Source organism: Bos mutus, chromosome 16 (genome assembly GCF_027580195.1).
Source record: "Bos mutus isolate GX-2022 chromosome 16, NWIPB_WYAK_1.1, whole genome shotgun sequence".
Taxonomy (NCBI): domain Eukaryota; kingdom Metazoa; phylum Chordata; class Mammalia; order Artiodactyla; family Bovidae; genus Bos; species Bos mutus.
The window spans coordinates 38936302-38955046 of NC_091632.1; the positions used below are offsets into that span (position 1 = coordinate 38936302).

The window sequence follows — 18745 nt, forward strand, 5'->3', positions numbered from 1 at the left end:
CAAAGTTATCTCAGGATGTATGACTTGGGAAAGGGTCTGGTAAAACTTTCAGTCTTGAGGTATTCTTTTTATCTGTTTTCAGCAGCCAGCTGAAAAGTGTATAATGCCCTGCTCAATCTAGCAAAGTGGGTCCTCTTCCTACCCCCTTCTGATGTCTACGTCAGAAGCTGTCTCTGTCCTTTTATTTCAATAAAATCTCTGCTGCACAAAGCTCTGAGTGACTGAGACTGCATCTTTGGTTCTGGAGTGAAACCTCCTTCAGAGACCACAAACTCGACACCTACCACCATAAGCTATCAACCCTGAAAAGAATAGGTATTTCCTGCCTAGAATTCACTTCCTTTCTTCTCCCTTCCAAACTTCTAGTCATCTTTCAAAACCCAGCTAGAATATTATCTCCTAGTTTTTTCTAACTGATTCAGTTCAGTTCAGTTCGGTCACTCAGTCGTTTCTGACTCTTTGCGACCCCATGAATCGCAGCAAGCCAGGCCTCCCTGTCCATCACCAACTCCCGGAGTTCACTCAAACTCACATCCATCGAGTCGGTGATGCCATCCAGCCATCTCATCCTCTGTCATCCCCTTTTCCTTCTGCCCCCAATCCCTCTCAGCATCAGAGTCTTTTCCAATGAGTCAACTCTTCACATGAGGTGGCCAAAGTACTGGAGTTTCACCTTTAGCATCATTCCTTCCAAAGAACACCCAGGATTGATCTCCTTTAGAATGGACTGATTGGATCTCCTTGCAGTCCAAGGGACTCTCAAGAGTCTTCTCCAACACCACAGTTCAAAAGCATCAATTCTTCGGCGCTCAGCTTTCTTCACAGTCCAACTCTCACATCCATTCTAACTGATTAGTATGATTTAATTGAGCACCTTCCATGGGTCAGGCTGTGGCTTGACTCTGATTTCTGGGACGGGGGCGGGGGTGGTGGCGGGAGCAGAGACGGGGGCTGCTCTCCAGGAGCTCAGGACGGCATGTGCAGAGAAAGGCAATTTGGAGAAAATCACCCTGGGTGAAACAAGTATACAGCAGGCCAAGAAAGGCAGAGGGGCCCAAGTGGAAAGGCTCAGCGCATCCTCTCTCGCTCTTTCCCTCCCAAACCTACCTCTTCGTGGGGCACTCCACTGCTGATGGGGCTGGGGTCTTAATTATTTGGAGGCTTGAGACGTGCATTTCACTTCATTGAAGCCTGCCCTGATCACCGAGAGGTCCCCTTGTTCTAACCCACCTCCGAGGCTCTGAGAGGTCGGAAACTTGGCCGGGGGCCCCCAACCTGCCAAACGCAGCCCTGGCATGCCAAGCCCTCTCACGTGCATCCCAAGCCAAGAGTGGGAGGGGCGGATGCTGCTCTCGGGCTCCCTCAACTGCCCGTTGAGGAAATAGGACCGCGCAAACCAACTCGTCCCGGCCAAGTCCGACCTGACAGAGCCAGCCTGGCCGAGGGGCCATACATCCCTGAGGAGCCCGCAGCCAGGGGCCCTCGGGCCCCGCTCTGTGCGGCGCTCCGGCGACTCTGGGCTCGGGGCTCTGTCATCCCGGGCGGGATCCAGTCCAAGTTTCGAACCCTAGCCCCACGGAGTCGTTTCCAGCCGCGCGTTCCCCACACTCCTCCTCCGGGCGTGGAGTACAGTGGCCGTGGCCGTGGCTGTGACCAGGGCCCTGGGTCAGAGCGGCGGAGGAGCTCGGAGTTCATTCGGTGCAGACCCTCGCGGCAAGGCAGCAGTCGCCGGCCTGGGAAAGGTGGACCGGAGCACCGGGGGTGGGGTGGAAGGGGTGCCGCCTGCGGGTCACCCAGAGGACACCGGCAGCAGAATTCCTGAGGTGGGAGTAAGGGGAGGTTGGGTGGGGGGTAAAGAGGGAGGCTGGGCGTTGGGTAGGATGCACTGACTGACCTTCCAGGGGCCGCCTTGGAGAAGTGGGAGGACGCACAGGATCTGGCCTCTATGCGCGCCTCCTGCCCATCCTCCCCGCCCCGGCGCGCTAGCCCCCAGCCCCGAGCCCTAGCTGCTCCGCCCTCCGCGATCTCTGGACGCCGCGAAGAGTCCGGGCCGGACAGGTAAGAGGGACCGGCGCAGGGGAAGGGGGGCTGCGAATGCCGGCGCGGGCACGGTGAGAGCCCTCCCCAACCAAGGGCGCCCCACCGCCCTCCTGCGCTGTCCCTGAAGATGTCGGGAGCTATCTTCACGTCTCTGGAGGGCCCGGGCGCCCTGGACGGGACAAGCGGCCACCCCCTCGTGTGCCCGCTGTGCCACGCGCAGTATGAGCGCCCCTGCCTGCTGGACTGCTTTCACGAGTTCTGTGCCGGCTGCCTGCGTGGCCGCGCTGCTGATGGCCGCCTCGCCTGCCCTCTGTGCCAGTGAGTGCCTGGAAGCCCCAGAGGAGGGGAGGCTGGCTCCCTCTGGGAAGGGATCTTCGTGCTGGGAGGGCAAGACTCTCCGGGGAGAAGGCTGGGAGAGACTGTACCCAGCTGGTGCCTCTCTGCCAGAGATCGTGAAGGCTCCTGCCCATTTTACAAATCAGGGTAACTGAGACCTGGGATTATGACCCAAGGCGTCTCAAGATAAATCAGGGGGCAAGGGCAGGCTAGAGTGCCTGTGCTGTGGAATTGGATGCTGCTGGAGTAGGGGATCTCAGCTCAACGTCTGGACACTCCCAATGACTCACTTAGGGGTCCTTAAGTCTCAGGCCAAAGTAGCAAGTTGTGTTGGCTCAGCCTACCTGTGCACGTGTGCTCAGTTGCTCAGTCATGTCTGAGCCTTTGTGACCCCATGGACTGTAGCCCGCCAGGCTCCTCCTCTGTCCACAGGATTCTCCAGGCAAGAATACTAGAGTGGGTTGCTATTTCTAGGAGATTTTCCTGACCCAGGGATTGAACCCAAGCCTCCTTTGTCCCCTGCATTGCAAGTGGATTCTTTAACAGCTGGGCTACCAGGGAAGCTCAGGATACCTGGGGTGGCCCTGAATTTGCCTAATGCAGCGAGAGGGGCTTGAGGCCAGGCTTCTGCCTTTGACACCCTGAGTCGCCAACCCCCTCCCAGGATCCCTCCAGGGCTGGGAAGGGACCGGTCAGAGTGCGCACTGGCTGAAATATTTATAGATGTCAGGCCTGCAGGCACCCCACCTCCCACCCTATTTTTAGTTCCGCCTGGAATGTACGCAGTAGGAAGTGGGTAGGGAGCCTCGGGGAAGGGGCATCTGGAGCTTGGCTGAAGCTTCTCCACAGGCACCAGACGGTGGTGAAGGGCCCCAGCGGGCTCCCTCCAGTGGATCGGCTGTTGCAGTTCCTGGTGGACAGCTCAGGGGATGGCACCGAGGTGGTGCGCTGCGCCAACTGCGACCTGGAGTGCGGCAAGCAGGCAGGGGCACCCGGGGTGCAGTGGGGAGCGGAGGGTGCCAGACTGCACCATGTCCTCAGAGGATCACCCAACAGTGGGCTCTCCAGCCCCTCTCTAAGGCACCTCCTATCCAAAACAGAGGCCCCACTTTACTGGTATGGAGACCGAACTCCAAAACAACTCACTTGAACCAGCAGTCTGTTAGGTGTGGGGGTTAAAGCCATTGGATTTGCGGGGAGTTTACTGGCCCCCAACTCAGGGCAGAGTTGTGAAATGGAACAAGAAGAGCAATCCATGCACAGACCTGGAGTCCCTCCAGGGTCCACTGCTACCTGGGTAGCTGCGAGCCGCTATCTGCAGCCAGAGAGGACAGGGGATGTGAGCCCACTGTGTTTTGGGGGAGAGGTCATCCTGAAGGACCTGGGAGTAGAGGCCAGGCTTCAGGCTGGACTGAGAAGTGCACAGGGGACTCTCTCCAGACTGTGGAAGCTGGTCTGAGGATTCCCAGGAGGATGTTCCTACAGGAGCAAAAGGTCAGGGTGTGCTGGCAAGTTCTAGAATATGTGCTACCCGGAAGTATGAAGATAAGGAGCAGTAGGTGAGAGGCAGGATGTAGGGAGAGCTTGGGGAGGAAATGGCCTTAAATGCCAAAGAAGTTGGGGGTCTGTGTTTTCATAGCCATTCCTGGGATCGATGCCTTGGACTCTCAGCCACAGGGAAGGGCACCTGCAAACCTTCACCCCTTTTCCCCTCCCAGTCAAGTCTCAACTCCAAATAGCTGAGGTGAACACAGCCATGTGGCTCCTATTGAGGGTGCCAAGAGGGGCTTGACAGGTCTTGCCCACCGGCACACATACGTTTCTGTTGTAGGTTAAATATTTTGCAAATACAGTATCTGCCCTCCCCACAACCCTGGGGGACCCCCTCCTCAAGCCCAGACTGGGTACCTCCCCCTTACCTATTCTCTGAGCCTCGATATTCTCATCTGTAAACTGGGGATACAGAGCGCTGCGTGTCGGGTTTACACGAAAGGGCTGCCGGCGGCCCTGCCCCTGCCGGAGACTCGCAGATGCGCAAAGACAGGCTTCCAGTTCACCGGCGGACTGAGCCCGAGCTCTGTCCGCAGGACGCGGAGACCACGTACTTCTGCAACACGTGCGGGCAGCCGCTCTGCGCGCGCTGCCGCGACGAGACGCACCGGGCACGCATGTTCGCGCGCCACGACATCGTGGCCTTAGGTCAGCGCAGCCGCGACGTGCTCCAGAAGTGCAGTGAGTGCGGCGTGCGGGGACGGGGCCGGCGCCGGGCGGGGATGGGGACGGGCGCTGGCCGGCGCCCTCACCGCCGCCCCCGCCGCAGCGCTGCACGCCGAGCCCTATGTCCTGTTCTCCACCGACAAGAAGTCGCTGCTGTGCATCCGCTGCTTCCGGGACATGCAGGGGTGGGTAGAGGGCGCAGGAGGTGAAGGGCTGGCGAGCGTCCCAGAGCGGGGCTCACGCGCGGGGTCCCTGCAGGGAGAGCCGCGTCCACTGCGTGGACCTCGAGTCAGCTTACGTCCAGGGCTGCGAGAGGCTGCAGCAGGCGGTGCTGGTGAGCGCGGGCTGCCGGGCGCGCCGAGGCCGGGGCTGGGAACGCGCGCCCCCAGGAGGCTGAGGCCGCCCTGTCCCCAGGAGGTGAAGGCCCTGCAGACCGCCACACGAGAGGCCATCGAGCTGCTGCAGGCGATGGTGGAGGAAGTGCGACGCAGCGCGGCAGAGGAGGAGGCTGCCATCCAGGCCCTCTTCAGCAGCATGCAGGTGAGGGGTAGGGGGAACTAAACAGCCACAGCCCAGAATCCTTATCAGCGTTTCCTGACTGGGGCCCAGGCCTGCCCCAGCCCTTCTAGAGATTCCAGTGTAGCAAGCACTGAACTACTTTCAGGAGTTAGTTAGTTGGTGATGGACAGGGAGGCCTGGTGTGCTGCGATTCATGGGGTCTCAAAGAGTCGGACACGACTGAGCGACTGAACTGAACTGAACTGAAGGGCCTGCCCTAGGCTGGGGCCGGTGATGTGATGTGGTCAGGGAAGACTTCCCATAGGAGGTGACATTGAAGATGAGGCTGCCGGTGCTCCCAGGCGGGGTAGCAGAGCTTGTGGGATGGAGGAGAGCCAGCCTAAGCAGCTGTGTGGCTGGGGCCCAGGAGCCTGGGAGAGTGCTGGGAGGGGGCAGTGCTGAGTCTGCCCAGTCACTTAGTGGACTGTCCCTCCCAGGACAAACTGTCAGAGAGGAAAGCGCTGCTGCTGCAGGCCGTGCAGAGGTGAGTGGTGGCAGGGTCTCCACCCTCTGCCCCTTGACCTCCAGACACCAGCTGGAGCCTAGGCCAGCCCCATCCCACCCTAAGAGCAAGACATCCAGGTGTCCACCCTGCCAGGGGGAAGGCAAGGTGGCTCAGGGAAGGGGAGACAGGGAAGGATGCATAAAGCAGGAGGGGAGATGGAACCACCCAGTTCTGAGGCCCCACCCAGGTGGGGGTGGGCAGCCCTCCTCTTGGAGATGAGGCTGCCTGCCCCTCCCCCAGCCAGTATGAAGAGAAGGACAAGGCCTTCAAGGAGCAGCTCTCCCATTTGGCCACTCTGCTGCCCACCCTGCAGGTAAGGGCAGCTGGGGGCGTGGGGCTGGGCACCCCACCCGGGCACTGAGCAGTGTCCCTCTTGCAGGTTCACCTGGTCATCTGCTCTTCCTTCCTCAGCTTGGCCAACAAGGCCGAGTTCCTGGACCTGGGCTATGTGAGTGCCCCCAGCTCCTGGGTCCCCTCTCCCCAGCAGGAACCCACTGTGCACATGTGAGACCCCCACCTCAGGGCTGGGCAGCTTGTTACCTGGAGGCTGGCCACCTCCTCCACATCGTCATCTACAAACTACTTGGGGGCCAGTGGAGCCCTTTTAAAAGGACAGCAGGGAATTCCCTGGTGGTCTACAGTGGTTAGGATTCTGCAAGGTTCGGTCCCTGGCGGAAGAACTAAGATCCCCCAAAGCCACCAGTGCAGCCAATGAATAAATAAGAGGACAAGCAGAGCCTGGAGGGAGCATAAACCTCCTCCCCTAAAACGCAGAGTCTACTGAAGTCCAGACATCCTAACCTTTCCTGTCGATTTGGGGTGGGGGAAGTTGGGGTGGACATCCGGTCAATCCCAGGGAGGATCGGAAGGCAAGTAACCGTCCTAAAGGCAGACTCACCCTCCGGGCCCCTCCCCTCAGTGTCACCCCCTCCCGCACCCACCCACCTGAGAGCCCTCCCCTTTCCCCCTCCCCGGCCGCAGGAGCTGATGGAGAGATTGCAGGGCATCGTCACGCGGCCACATCGCCTGCGGCCGGCACAGAGCAGCAAGGTGTGTGGGGGCGTGGGGTGGGCCGGGGGCGGAGGCACGAGCCGAGGACGCAGAGTGGGCTGGGGAGACGGGGGCATGGGGTGCGCCGCTGGCGGGGGCGGGGGCGCGGGCCCGCAGGGTAGGGACCTACCTCACGACCTTATCCTGCCACCCAGATCACCAGCGACCACCGCGCTGAGTTCGCGCGCTGCCTGGAGCCGCTACTGCTGCTGGGGCCACGCCGGGCGGCGGGTGCCGGGGGTGGCACTAGCACGTGAGCCGCGAGGGCGCCGGCCCGAGAACGGGGAGGCGGGAACAAGATTTCCATTGCGGGGGTGGGGGCAGGCTTTCCCAGCTCACCAAGCTCCCGGGCCGCGTCTGAGCACCTACTGACCTCCAAGCGGGAGCCTGCCCAGCCTGAAAGCAGCCATCCTGGTCGGAAGCCCACGGTAGACTGGGCTTAGAACCGGGTCAGGGGTAAACAGGAGGACTCAAGGGCTGCCCCCAACCGTAGTTGTGCACCTGGATTGGGGTGTCTAAGCCCTGAAAGGAAGGGTATCTTAGAGTGGAGTCTGGGTCACCAGAAGCTGCAGGGGGTCTGACTTCTGGGAATGGGGGGCAGTCTAAAGAGCTGGAGATCCCTAGGAGTTAGGAGAAATGCCTAAGCTGGGGTTGTCTGCCAAGGGTCCCAGGGCCCCAGGCACAGGAGACTGGGTATCAGGCCAAATTTTCAAGGTCCTGCGTGTGTGCATGAACTTACAGTGTGCTGGGGACCAGCCTTGAGGACATCCCGATAGACTCTTCTGCACACTGGCATCACCCTCAGGATTTTTAAAAATACCCTGCTGATGTCACTGGTCTTGGGTGGACAAAACCTGGCATCAGGTTTATTGGGGGCCCCTGCATGGTTCTGGTGTGCTGCCTGGGGTAAGAGGCTGGGGGAAAGGAGGACCCTCTGGACCCCCACGGCCACATCCACACAAGTTCTCTCCCCAGGCTCACAGGGGGCTTGGGCCCCAAGGTGCTGAGGGGGCCCGGCTGCCCTTCCCCAGTGGGGAAGATGTTGGGGTCACCGGTCCAAAAGCCCACACTGCACCGGTCCATCAGTACCAAGGTGCTGCTGGCAGAGGGCGACGACTCACCCTTCACGGAGCACTGCCGCCACTACGAGGACTCCTACCGGGTGAGCGGGCTGGGATGGGCCAGCGAGGAAAGGCCCCACCCCTTCAAGCCAAAGTGCAGTGGCCAAACCTCATCCGGCCACCAGGGCTGCCAGGCACCCCTCCACCGAGGCCCCCACAGTGCACCCAGCCTGCAGGGCACACAGGCACACACCGGTCTCTCTGCTCCCCCAGCGCCTGCAAGCAGAGATGCAGAACCTGAAGGACCAGGTACAGGAGCTGCACCGGGACCTCACCAAGCACCATTCGCTCATCAAAGCCGAGATCATGGGCGACATCTTACACAAGGCCCTGCAGGTGGACGCCCAGATTGCCTCGGAGTATGCTTCCGTGGAGGGCCTGAGAGCAGTCTTTCAGGAGGTAGCCGCTCCCAAGGCACCTCTCTGCCCTGTAGCCCCACCTGTCAGCATGTCGGTGGGCTACCCCAAGACAGGAAGTGGGTGGGGGGGACCTTGGCCTGGGGCCCCAGGAGGCCCTCACAGGCTCTGGAACCTGGTCTCTGCTGCCTGGAACCCAGGAACTTCCTGGGAGCACCCTGGAACCATGGGAACTGCCTGGGAGCACCCTGTGGTTCTGAGCAGCTAGAGGACAGAAATGCCACCAATGGAACTTCCAACTCGGCCATGTGCAATATCCAACTTACTTTCTCTTTCAGATTTGGGAGGACTCCTACCAGCGGGTGGCTAACGAACAGGAGATATATGAAGGTCCTGGGCAGCTGCTGCTGAGTGCTCCCCCTCCACATGCTTTCAGGGGCAGGAAGCCAGTTACCCAATAACCAGATTGAACTCCCAAGCTCTTATTTATTTGGCTGTGCCAGGTCTTAGTTGTGGTATGGAGGATCTAGTTCCCTGACCAGGGATCAAACCCAGATCCTCTGCATTGGGAGTGTGGAGTCTTAGCCACTGGACCACCAGGAAGTCCCCCACTTAGTTCTTGACTCACAGCTTCTAACTGACCCCCCCAAAATATATCTGAGGTCAGAATTCAGTAAGTAGGATGACTTTAGGAATCTTACCTCATGCTTTAATTAGAGGTAATCACTCAAATAGTTGGGATATTTACATGGATTGAGGCTGGAGAGTGAGGATCTGAAGCCAACAAGACCTAATGCTCTGGCCTGGGCCCCCACAGCCCAGCTCCATGACCTTCTCCAGCTGAAGCAGGAGAATGCCTACCTGACCACCATCACCAAGCAAATCACGCCCTACATCCGCTCCATTGCCAAGGTGAAGGAGCGACTGGAGCCCAGGTGAGACTGGAGGTATTCTGGGGGAACCAAGATACTTCAGGATGTGGATAGAGAAAGTGCCACACCTTTGGAAGAGCCCCTATCAGGGAAGTGGGCCAGGTCATGATCTGGGCAGGTCAGGTGCTGGACCTCTGCTAAAACACAGAATGAGTGGGCTGCTCTGAGTTTCTGCTTCTAGACACACAATCACCCACCTCTTTACACTTTGGGGGTGAAATGAGGGTCTTCAGCTAATCTAGGCAGCAGGACACAGAGGAGAGAGAACTTCCCCAGCCCATGGTTAAGCCAAGTCTAGATGGGGACCTGGACCAGACTCTAAGCACCATCCTTGGGCACCGGAAGTGTTACAGGGGCAGAGGGTTTCTTGGTGGCAAGTCCACAATGTGCCTGCCTCTCAAGTCACAAGCCCCAGGGTGGTTGCCCTGTAGCACTGGTACACAGTGGTCAGCCTAGATTCTCCTTCTACCACCCTCCAGGGGACTCCATTTGCCTTGCTCCAAAGTGAGATCTCCTGATTCCAATATGCCACGTGTCCTTGTTCATGATTTGGTGGAGCCTATCCTCCAAACAGCATCTTGAGAGGATGGGACAGACATGTTTTGAACAGCACAAGTCTGCTGTATTTTTCTTTCTTTCTATCTTGATCATACTGCGAAACATGTGGGATCTTATTCCCAACCAGGGACTGAACCCTTGTCCCCTGCATTGGAACCCTGGAGTCTTAACCACTGGACCTTCAGGGAAGTTCCTGTAGTATCTTTATTCTGCCTTTGTGCTTGACTGACTGATAGTTTTGCTGGGTATTGAATTCTAGATGGAAATTCTAGATTGGAAATTATCTCCTTTAAAGGCATTGCTCTATTGTCTTCTAGCTTCCAAGGTTGTCTTTGAGAAGTTTGAAAGCATTTCGATTCTTAACCCTTGTAATGTGACCTACATATTCTCTTTAGAAGCTTGTGGAATCTTCTCTGCTGCCAGTGTTATAAAATTTCACATTCTTGCAGGTCTAGCTATAGTCCACGGGGTTGTAAAGAATAGGATGTGACTTAGCAACTAAACAATAGCAAATGTTCTATCCATTGGGTACCAGTGGATCCTTTCAATCTGGAAATACGTGTTCTTGTCTGGGTATATTCCTTTTTGAACTGGTTAATTGATTTTCTCCACTTTTTTTCTCCACTTTCTGAAATTCTTATTGAATACTGGCCTTCTGTGGCTGGTCCTCTGATTTACCTTCTCTTTTCAGTCCTTTTTATCCATCTCTTCATTAATCTGCCATACTTTCTGGGAGATTTCTTCATTTATCTTCCAATCTTGCCTATTTAGTTCATTTTTGAATAAAATTTCCAAGAGCTCTTTTATTAAAAATATATATATATTTATTTATTTGGCTGCACCGGGTCTTAGTTGCAGCACATGGGATCTTAGATCTTCATCACTGCATGTGTGATCTTTAGTGGTGGCGCTTGAACTCTTCGTTGTGGCATGTGGGACCTAGTTCCCAGACCAGGGATTGAACCCATGCTCCCCGCACTGAGAGCACAGAGACCACTGGGCCCCCAGGGTAGTCCCCAAGAGCTCTTTTAAATGTTATAAATTGGCTTTCATTTCCAAAGAGGTGTTTTTGGTACCCTGACTGCTCTAGTTACATAGCATTCTGTTGTTTCATGGACACGATATCTAACCCCTTTGGGAGCTGATAGATTTTTGTGCTTTTTTTTTTTAAGTTTCCTTCCCCACCGCCACCGCCCCCCCCCCTCCCGCCCCTCGAAGGCTGTTCCCTCCAAGTTACTTTTTGTTTCGGTTTCTACATTCCATGTTAAAGGCTTTTCTCAGATGTCAGGGAATCTTTGATTGCCTCTTCATGTTAGGAGTGAGGTGGGGGAGAGCAGGCTCGAGCTCTGAGCACGTGGGGCATGTGAGGCATCTGGATAGGTGGGGTTTTTTCTTTTGCCTTTTTTTTTTTCTTTCTACTTTTAGCCTTCTGGGTCTTCATGGCTGCTGAGGCTTTTCTCTGGTGGCAGAGAGCAAGGGCTGCCCTCTAGTTGCTGTGAGCAGGCTTCTCACTAAGGAAGCGTCCATTGTTGTGGAGCATGGGCTCAGTAGTTTCAGGTCCTGGCCTCTAGAACACAAGCTCAGTAGTTGTGGAGCACAGGCTTAACTGCTCTGCAGCATGTGGAATCTTCCCAGACCAGGAATCAAACCCGTGTCTCCTGAATTGGCAGGAGGATTCTTTACCACTGAGCCACCAAGGAAGCCCCATGATTAATTTTTTTTAATGCCCCAATGTCAGTTTTAGATCTTTGCCCAGTTTCCTTCCTGGAAGGTCACCATGTGGATCATCTGTCTGCACACCTAATTTTCTGGTTTTCAGTAGTTCTCACCTGTGTGTCTTACCCTCCTGGAGACTAACCTTTCAGAATTCAGGGTTGGGGGGATGCAGCTGTTCAGAGGTAGGGATCTTAACCTTCACTGTCCTATTTCAGTCCCACCCCCTGAGTTGCAGAGGCAACAGGGCTGCCTGTTCCTGGGGCCCCCGGGGATTCTGTGGTGGGAACTGGTGGGACCTCAGCTTCTCAGGTCTGCTGAATTAGTGGACACTTGTCTACTGCTCTCCAGCTTCCAAATTTTGCTGTTATTCTTTCCTGCTGTCAGCCTGGAGAGGACTTCCCCCCTCATTGTTTTGGTCCCTTTACTAGTTTTAGTGAGTTTGGGGAAGGAGGACAATCAAGAGTGTGTGTGCACAACTGCTGTATTAATCCAGAACTGCCAAGCCACTTTTTATTTTTTTTAATTTTATTATTTTTTAAAATATTTATTTACATATTCCTTTTTTGGCTGTGCCGGCTTTTCATTGCTGTGCAAGGGCTTTCTCTAGTTGTGGTGAGCAGGGGCTACTTTCTAGTTGCTGTACTTTGGGCTTCTCATTGGGTTGGCTTCTCTTGTTGTGGAGCACAGGCTCTAAGAGCATGGTTCATCATGGTTCTTCATTAGTTGTGGCCCATGGGCTTAGTTGCCCTGTGGCATGTGGGATCTTCCCAGATCAGGGATCGAACTAGTGTCCCCTGCGTTGCAAGGCGGATTCTTAATCACTGAACCACCAGGGAAGCCCCAAGCCACCTTTTAAGTGACTACTTTAACAAGTCACACTGAGTGGTTGCACTCATCATACTTTTTGCAGTTTTTTAAAAATATTAACTTATTTAGCTGCCCTGGGTCTTAGTTGTGGCATGTGGGACCTTCATTGCAGCATGCTAACTCTTAATTGCAGCATGTGGGATCTAGTTCCTGGACCAGGAATCCAACTCAGACTTCCTGCATTGGGAGTGAGGAGTCTTAGCCACTGGACTGCCAGGAAAGTCCTCCTTTTGCAGAGTCTTGATCAAATCCCTGTCCACCCAGGACTAATGACAGTGTCCTCCTAGGCTAACATTCAGTGCAGTTTACTCCAGATACTGTGTGATTCCATTTATAGAACCTCAAAACCAAGCAGAACTAACCTCTGGTGTTACAGTCAGGATGGGCGTAATCCTGGGGGCCTCTGAGTGGAGGTGACATCGTGGTGTCACAGACCCCAATTGTTCACACCGTGTGCCCATTCTAAGCCATGCTTTTTCTGTGGGCATCCTTTCCCTTCCATGTGCCCTGCTTTGGTGAGCAGTTGGCTGCCAGTAGTATGCTCCTGCCCACCTGCAAGGGGCAATACCCTGGCAGTCACACCTCTGTAGGGAAGCGGCATCTGTGGTTGGTGTCACTGAATAGAAAGGAGCTCAGGCTGAAGCCCAGCTCCTGGGGGTTTGGGGTGAGCAGGGAGGCTGCCCCTCCCCCTCTTCATGGACCACTTTGCAGGTATCTAGAGTTTCCCTCTGCCTCCTCCCCTCCCAGTGCTGGGAACCCCCTTCAACCCCACCTCCTGGATATGCTCTTATTCCATCATCAGCGACCTTCCAGCTACATTCTTTGACCTTGGAGCAACGATCATGAGCCTGGACTGTCACCTTCATCTGGCTCTTCTCCTGCTTCTGAGACACTCCACCTTCCCAGCTTCCCTCCGACCCTTCCAGCTAGTCCTTCTTAGTACCTTCGGCTCGGCTCTGCCTCCTCGGCTCAATTCCCAAATGTCAGTTTTCCCCAGAGCTCAGTCTCAGGCACTCGTCTCATCCTGCACCCTCTCTTAAGGACCTTCACCCAGCTCGCCGCACCCCTCCCCCCAGCTTTAAACCCCCATGTAGAACTTCCCTCACTGTCCACTGGTTAGGACTCTGTGCTTCCACTGCAAGGGGCGTGGGTTCTATCCCTGCTCAGGGAACTAAGATCCCACATGCTACATGGTGTGGCTCCCCAATTTTTTTTTAAACTCCAAACCCCATGGTGTTTCAGATGACCCCCAACCCACTGCCCCAGCACAGACCCACCCAAGTTCCAGACTTATCTTCAAGTACCCCTTCCTGGGGTTCTGCGCTTCGATGTCTCAGGGCACCCCAAACTCCACAAGGGCCCAAAGCTCGGTTTCCTTCTCCTGAACAAGCTACTCCCGTCTCATCTCAGTGCAGGCATCACAGTCACGCAGGCGCTTGAGTTAAAAGCTCAGAAGACAGGATTCCCCTCCTTCACTCACCTCCATTGCTAACCCCTCCCCACATCCTGTTGACTCAGCTGTCATGGTCCACCTGCTCTGTCTCCATTGGGGCCCCCAATCCAAGCCACTGTCAACTGCCTCCCCACCCCAGCCCCTCCAGCAGGTCACGGTCAGTGTGGCCTGGGGCCTGAGAGTCCTTTTGGGACCCTCCCTGCCCACCTCTGTCCTTGTCAGCCCCTCCCCACACCTGTCACGATGGCCTTTTGGTTCTGCAAAGAAGCTGGACTGGCTCCCACTTCCCCACCTCTGCCTGGAATGTTGTTGCTTCAGCTTGTTCCAGGGACCATGTCACCCAGGCCTCAGCTTGAGCATCGGCAGGGAGGCCTTCCCGAACCCTCCTATTGAAAGCAGGTCTTGCTCACAGTCACTCCCCCCATTCGGACCTGCGGTGCCCCACCTTGGCATGTCTCCCTGACCAGAACAGGGCTCCCAGGAACGCAGGGCCCAGCCTTTTTCGTCCACTGTTATGGCCTTGGCCCCCAGTAAATATCTGAGGCCCAAAGCCTGAGGAGGGTCCTGAGGGTGTGCTCAGGTTAGGGTTTGTGCCATGAACCTGAGCACACGCACCGGGCCAGCTCCGCACTGGGCTGGCTCTGCTGCATCCAGACCCCGGGAACTGCTTTCTGTCTCGCAGGTTTCAGGTCCCTGTGGATGAACCATCAGACCATCCACAAAACACGCATGATGATGGTGTGAATGCCGAGGCTCCGGCCAGGTAAAGCGGGTCTTCTCAACATGAGCAGGCAAATGATTTAATCTCAGAGACAAACACAGATGATAAGGACAGACTTTGTTTTCTTTTGGTCCCTGCTTGCCACTGACCAGCTCTACACCTTTGGCTGGGCCTCCGTGTGTAAATTCTGGGGTCGGAGAGGTTCTTAATCTGGGTGGTGCCTTCAAACCAGTGATCTCGTAGATGACAGATATGACTTGGATGGACATGACCAGAGTTTTGTAACCACAGATGGCCATGGCTGCCACCTTCCTTCCCCACACACCTCTGAGCACCCTGGCTCTTACGCCGTGTGACTCAAGGAAAAGTGATTGAGGGTTATTTCTTCCTTCATTGGAGCCACAGAGTTTGCCAACATACTTGCCAGAGGGAGAAAAGAATGTACAGTAACAGAGCGTCACTGTCACAAACAGACCTTCTCGTGTTTCACTGGAGTTGTAGAAAATCGGAGCTAAGAGGGCCTGTGGGTGGGGAGAGGTTAGCTGTGTCCAAAGCCACCGTGGGGTTGGTGACAGAACAGAAAGCAGCCCCAACCACTCCAGGCTTGGAGTGCCTGGAGTGGTTGCTTCAAGGGAGGGTGGACTCAAAGAGCAGGGTCACAAGCCTCTGAAACGGTCTGAACTGTGGACGTTTTTGCAGCTAGAAGTCTTAGAAGCGAGATGAGTCCTTTAGGAGACGACGTGGTTCTGGTTCTGCTGTGGTCACTCCCTGGTGCCCTTTGGGAAGGCTTGCTGTTCTAAAAGCCTCTGCCTGGGTGGATTTTAGCGCTGGGACACAAAGGAGATGGGGACAGGAGCGGAGAGGGGAGTCATGCCAAGTGTTTCTTTAGGAGCGATCCAGTAAGTGTTGCAGAGAAGAAGGAGAAGAACTTAGAGCTGAGAAACAGCCGAGCTCTGGGGGGCCTTGCAGAGGAGCCTCCACTGAAAAACAAAGATGCACACAGACCCAAATCAAAAAACGGGGGTGATGTCCCCACCTGGAGGGAGCACCCAGCTTAGCCTGGGACCAGTTCCAGGGTCAAGCACTTTGCAACAAGCCAATCAAGGCCAGGAGAGTGAAGAAAAGACAGTTCCTTTTTTTTTTTTTTTTTAATTTGTAATCATTTATCATCAATAAAACCCAGACACTCCAGCAGATCCCTATTTCAGGTTCTCTGGTTTAGGCTAGACTTCTCATGGTTCAGCGTCCTGACCCTTATCACAGTGGCTCCAGGAGGCAGCCCAGTTCACCCTGCACCTCCCTGTGTACTGGGCTGTGAACTCCTGCCAGGGTGCACCCTCTGAATTTCATGAACGAGCCTCTTGGACTAACCCACTGGGCAGCACCTACTCTGCCTCAGAGGAAGCCTGTTCCTTCTGAACCACAGCCCTGCTGTTAGCTGGAAAGTTCTACCCCATTGTGATCCTAGTGCTGACTCAGCCAAGGGGAAAAACCTTCGCTCCAGCTTTTCTCACTGTGGGGCCTAGGCTGAGCTCATAAAGCGAAGAAAGAGCGCCTCTGTCCCCATGTCCCTCCGGCCGTCCCCACCTGCTGTCACCCTCCCGTGCGCCTCTGATGATGCTGAAGCACAATTCACCCGCAGCTTTGCTCCCGTGGTTTTTCATTCTTACCCAGTAGCTTTTTGTCAAGTGGAACTTAAACAGAACACTTAAACATGAAAATTAACCTGCAAGACCCTGATGCTGGGAAAGATTGAGGCAGGAGAAGGGGGCGACAGAGGATGAGATGGTTGGATGGCATCACGGACTCAAAAAACATGAGTTTGAATAAGCTTCAGGAGATAGTGAAGGACAGATAAGCCTGGCGTGCTCCAGTCCACAGGGTCACAGAGTCCGACACGACTGAGCAACTGAACAACGACCTGCATGACCTAACATTCAAAGTTCTGGAGGCAGAATGATGCCCAGAGTCACATCTTAAATACCAGCTTGATTTAGTGACTCAGGTGGCTTTCATGCGCCAGGTGGGCCTGCAGGTCAACACACTGGTCACATCAGCACCCAAGGTCTGCATACCTGCTGCGTGCACCCAGGTCCCATCCCAAAGCACCACAGACCTCCACCGTGGGGGAGGGAGGGGCGGACCTCTACAGTGGTGGGGGGGTGTGGACAGGAGGAACACACCGCTCAGAGGGAGGAACTCAGGACAGAACCAAGGAGGCAGACACGTCTGACTTTATGCTGTAGGTTCTGGACGTTTCTTAACTGGAAGTAACAAGACCTTGAGTTTCTGAATCCCACACAGTCACACTGTTGTTCATAGTGAAATTAAGTACAGTTTTATTTAAGAATTGGAAATCATCAGTATCTGTGAAAGAAAATCCAATATTTAAATAAACATTTCTGCATGTAAAAAGAAGAGCAATTACTCTATAAGGTTACTCTCCTAGTTTAGCTATGGGACAGACCCACAGGAGCGAGCCCAGGAGGGCAGACTGACAGCAAGTCTCCCCACCAACACCGCCCCCGAGCCACACAGGCTGGGGGTGGCCCGGCCTTGCTAAGTCGCTACAGAAGCAAAACGCGGAGCGGAGAGAGAGTACAACTATCTAAGGCAGTTAAGAAAGTGCAGAGAAGGGCCAGCGAGTCACCATGCCCATCACGGAGGGGCTGCTGCCAAAAGGAGACCCTACTATTAACGCAACCCCTGGGTTCAGGGACATTTCCCCATCATGATAACCAACCAGAGTTAGATAGCTAAAGGGATTAATAGAGTTTACTTTTTAGGTGTACAAAACGGCCCATGACCATGAAAAAGGTGGGGTATGCTGCCTTGTCAGGTTCGCCCCACAACTTCTTTTCCATAAACCAGCATTCTTGGCCCCAGCCTGCAAACTCTCATAAAGTGTTTTGTTTCACACTGCTTCAAAACAACTTTGTTCTATGCGGCGCCTCTCTTCCATTTCAGAGTCTCCACTTTGAAACCTGCGATGGAAAAAGAAGTCTCCTGACGGTTTCTTAATTGGAGGGAACTGGCGATGTGGCCCTTACCCAAAGAAAAGCTTTCAGGAATACCCAAAAGCCTGTACCTCATTAACCTGATTCTCCTCCCTGCATGCTGGCACTGCTAAATTTATGGAGTTAAAAATAACCTGAAGATCTCAGTGCTAGATGAACGTCGATCGCTTGCCAAAGCCTGTCCCAAAGCGGTTCATCTCTGATCCCTAAGTAATTGCTAATTTCCGCCCTGGGGGACAAAGCAGGGCAGAACGTCCTGTCAAGCCTGGGTGGGTGGTGTGACAGCATCTCCCTGGGACACCAGGGCCGGCCTCCTGAGCCCCGGGCCTGGCAGGCAGGTGGAGGAGGGACACACAGTCAGAGGCCAGCGCCTTCAGTCTTACAGTCCATAAGGCCAGGCGTTATTAGCGGCTCTCCGTGTGCTGAAGACAGCCTCACGGCCCCCAGTGTTGAGGAAAGCTGGCTCCTATCTGGCTAGCGCAGCAAGAACTTTGCCTCGGAGAGTGGGGGCCACTGCCAAAGCTGCAGCCACACCCGCCTCCATCCTGCAGTCCTACTAAGTGGGTTGACTTTGCAGAGCGTGGCCTGGGGAACAAGTTTAGGACTGATTCAATCCCCACACACACTAAGTGCATCTGACGTCCCACCAGGCAGCATTCCCGCCAGAGGAACCTACCGCCTTGAGGCTGCCACCTGGGCTGTCGGCGGGCAAGACCTCAGGAGGCCGAGACTGGACTCAGTCGGGTCCTCCCTCCAGCAAGTGTCACACCTCTTGCCGACGAACCCGTACACCTCTTTGGTATATATAATCATGAAAACACTAATTCGGCCAGGAAATCTAGAAATAAATGGCATTTTGAGTTGGTAAGATGCTTTTTTGAACACACGTTTCCGGTATCTGGTATAATAAATCCAATGTCCAGTTTTGTGTAACTCACGCGGTACTGGTTTTGTCATCTCTCTTACCAAAGTGTTAAAAACATTTGACATCGTTCTTCCAAGTCTTCACAACACCCCTGTGAGGTAGGTGGTATGGACCCATTCTACAGATGGGGAGGTCTAGGCACGGAAAGGTTTAGTGACTCCTTGAAAGCCAGGTGGCGTGGTGTAGCAGCGCTCCAGCCAGGCGCTGACGCTGCCTTCGATCCACGCTCCAAGGGCGCCACCGCAGGGCTTCATGGACAGAAGTCACACTGAGACCAAGTTCCTCTCTCTAATCCAGAATTCAACAAGTGCGTCAGAGCTCGTATGTCTGACTCGTAAAGCCAACCACTCTCCCCAAACTTGAAAAACAAAAG

The 18745-nt window shown here is 55.0% G+C and overlaps 1 protein-coding gene across 1 annotated transcript; it reads left to right on the top strand.

Moving 5' to 3' along the window:
* The first annotated feature begins 1416 nt into the window (after positions 1–1416).
* RNF207 (ring finger protein 207) lies at positions 1417–15601 on the top strand. The gene is made up of 19 exons (XM_070385121.1): positions 1417–1742; positions 1902–2058; positions 2168–2358; positions 3226–3358; positions 4464–4608; positions 4697–4778; positions 4852–4927; positions 5008–5133; positions 5589–5635; positions 5897–5969; positions 6036–6104; positions 6638–6706; positions 6862–6959; positions 7682–7868; positions 8041–8226; positions 8522–8573; positions 9001–9118; positions 14392–14472; positions 15320–15601. Exons 3-19 carry the CDS (start codon positions 2168–2170, stop codon positions 15486–15488), a joined length of 1902 nt encoding a protein of 633 aa, XP_070241222.1. The 5' UTR covers positions 1417–1742; positions 1902–2058; the 3' UTR covers positions 15489–15601.
* Positions 15602–18745: the final 3144 nt, after the last annotated feature.

Coding starts and splice junctions, on each gene's coding strand:
- RNF207 (XM_070385121.1), top strand. CDS start 2,168: ATGTCGGGAGCTATCTTCACGTCTCTGGAGGGCCCGGGCGCCCTGGAC. Junction 8,574..9,000: donor CGAACAGGAGATATATGAAG/GTCCTGGGCAGC, acceptor GGGCCCCCACAG/CCCAGCTCCATGACCTTCTC. Junction 14,473..15,319: donor AATGCCGAGGCTCCGGCCAG/GTAAAGCGGGTC, acceptor GTGTTTCTTTAG/GAGCGATCCAGTAAGTGTTG.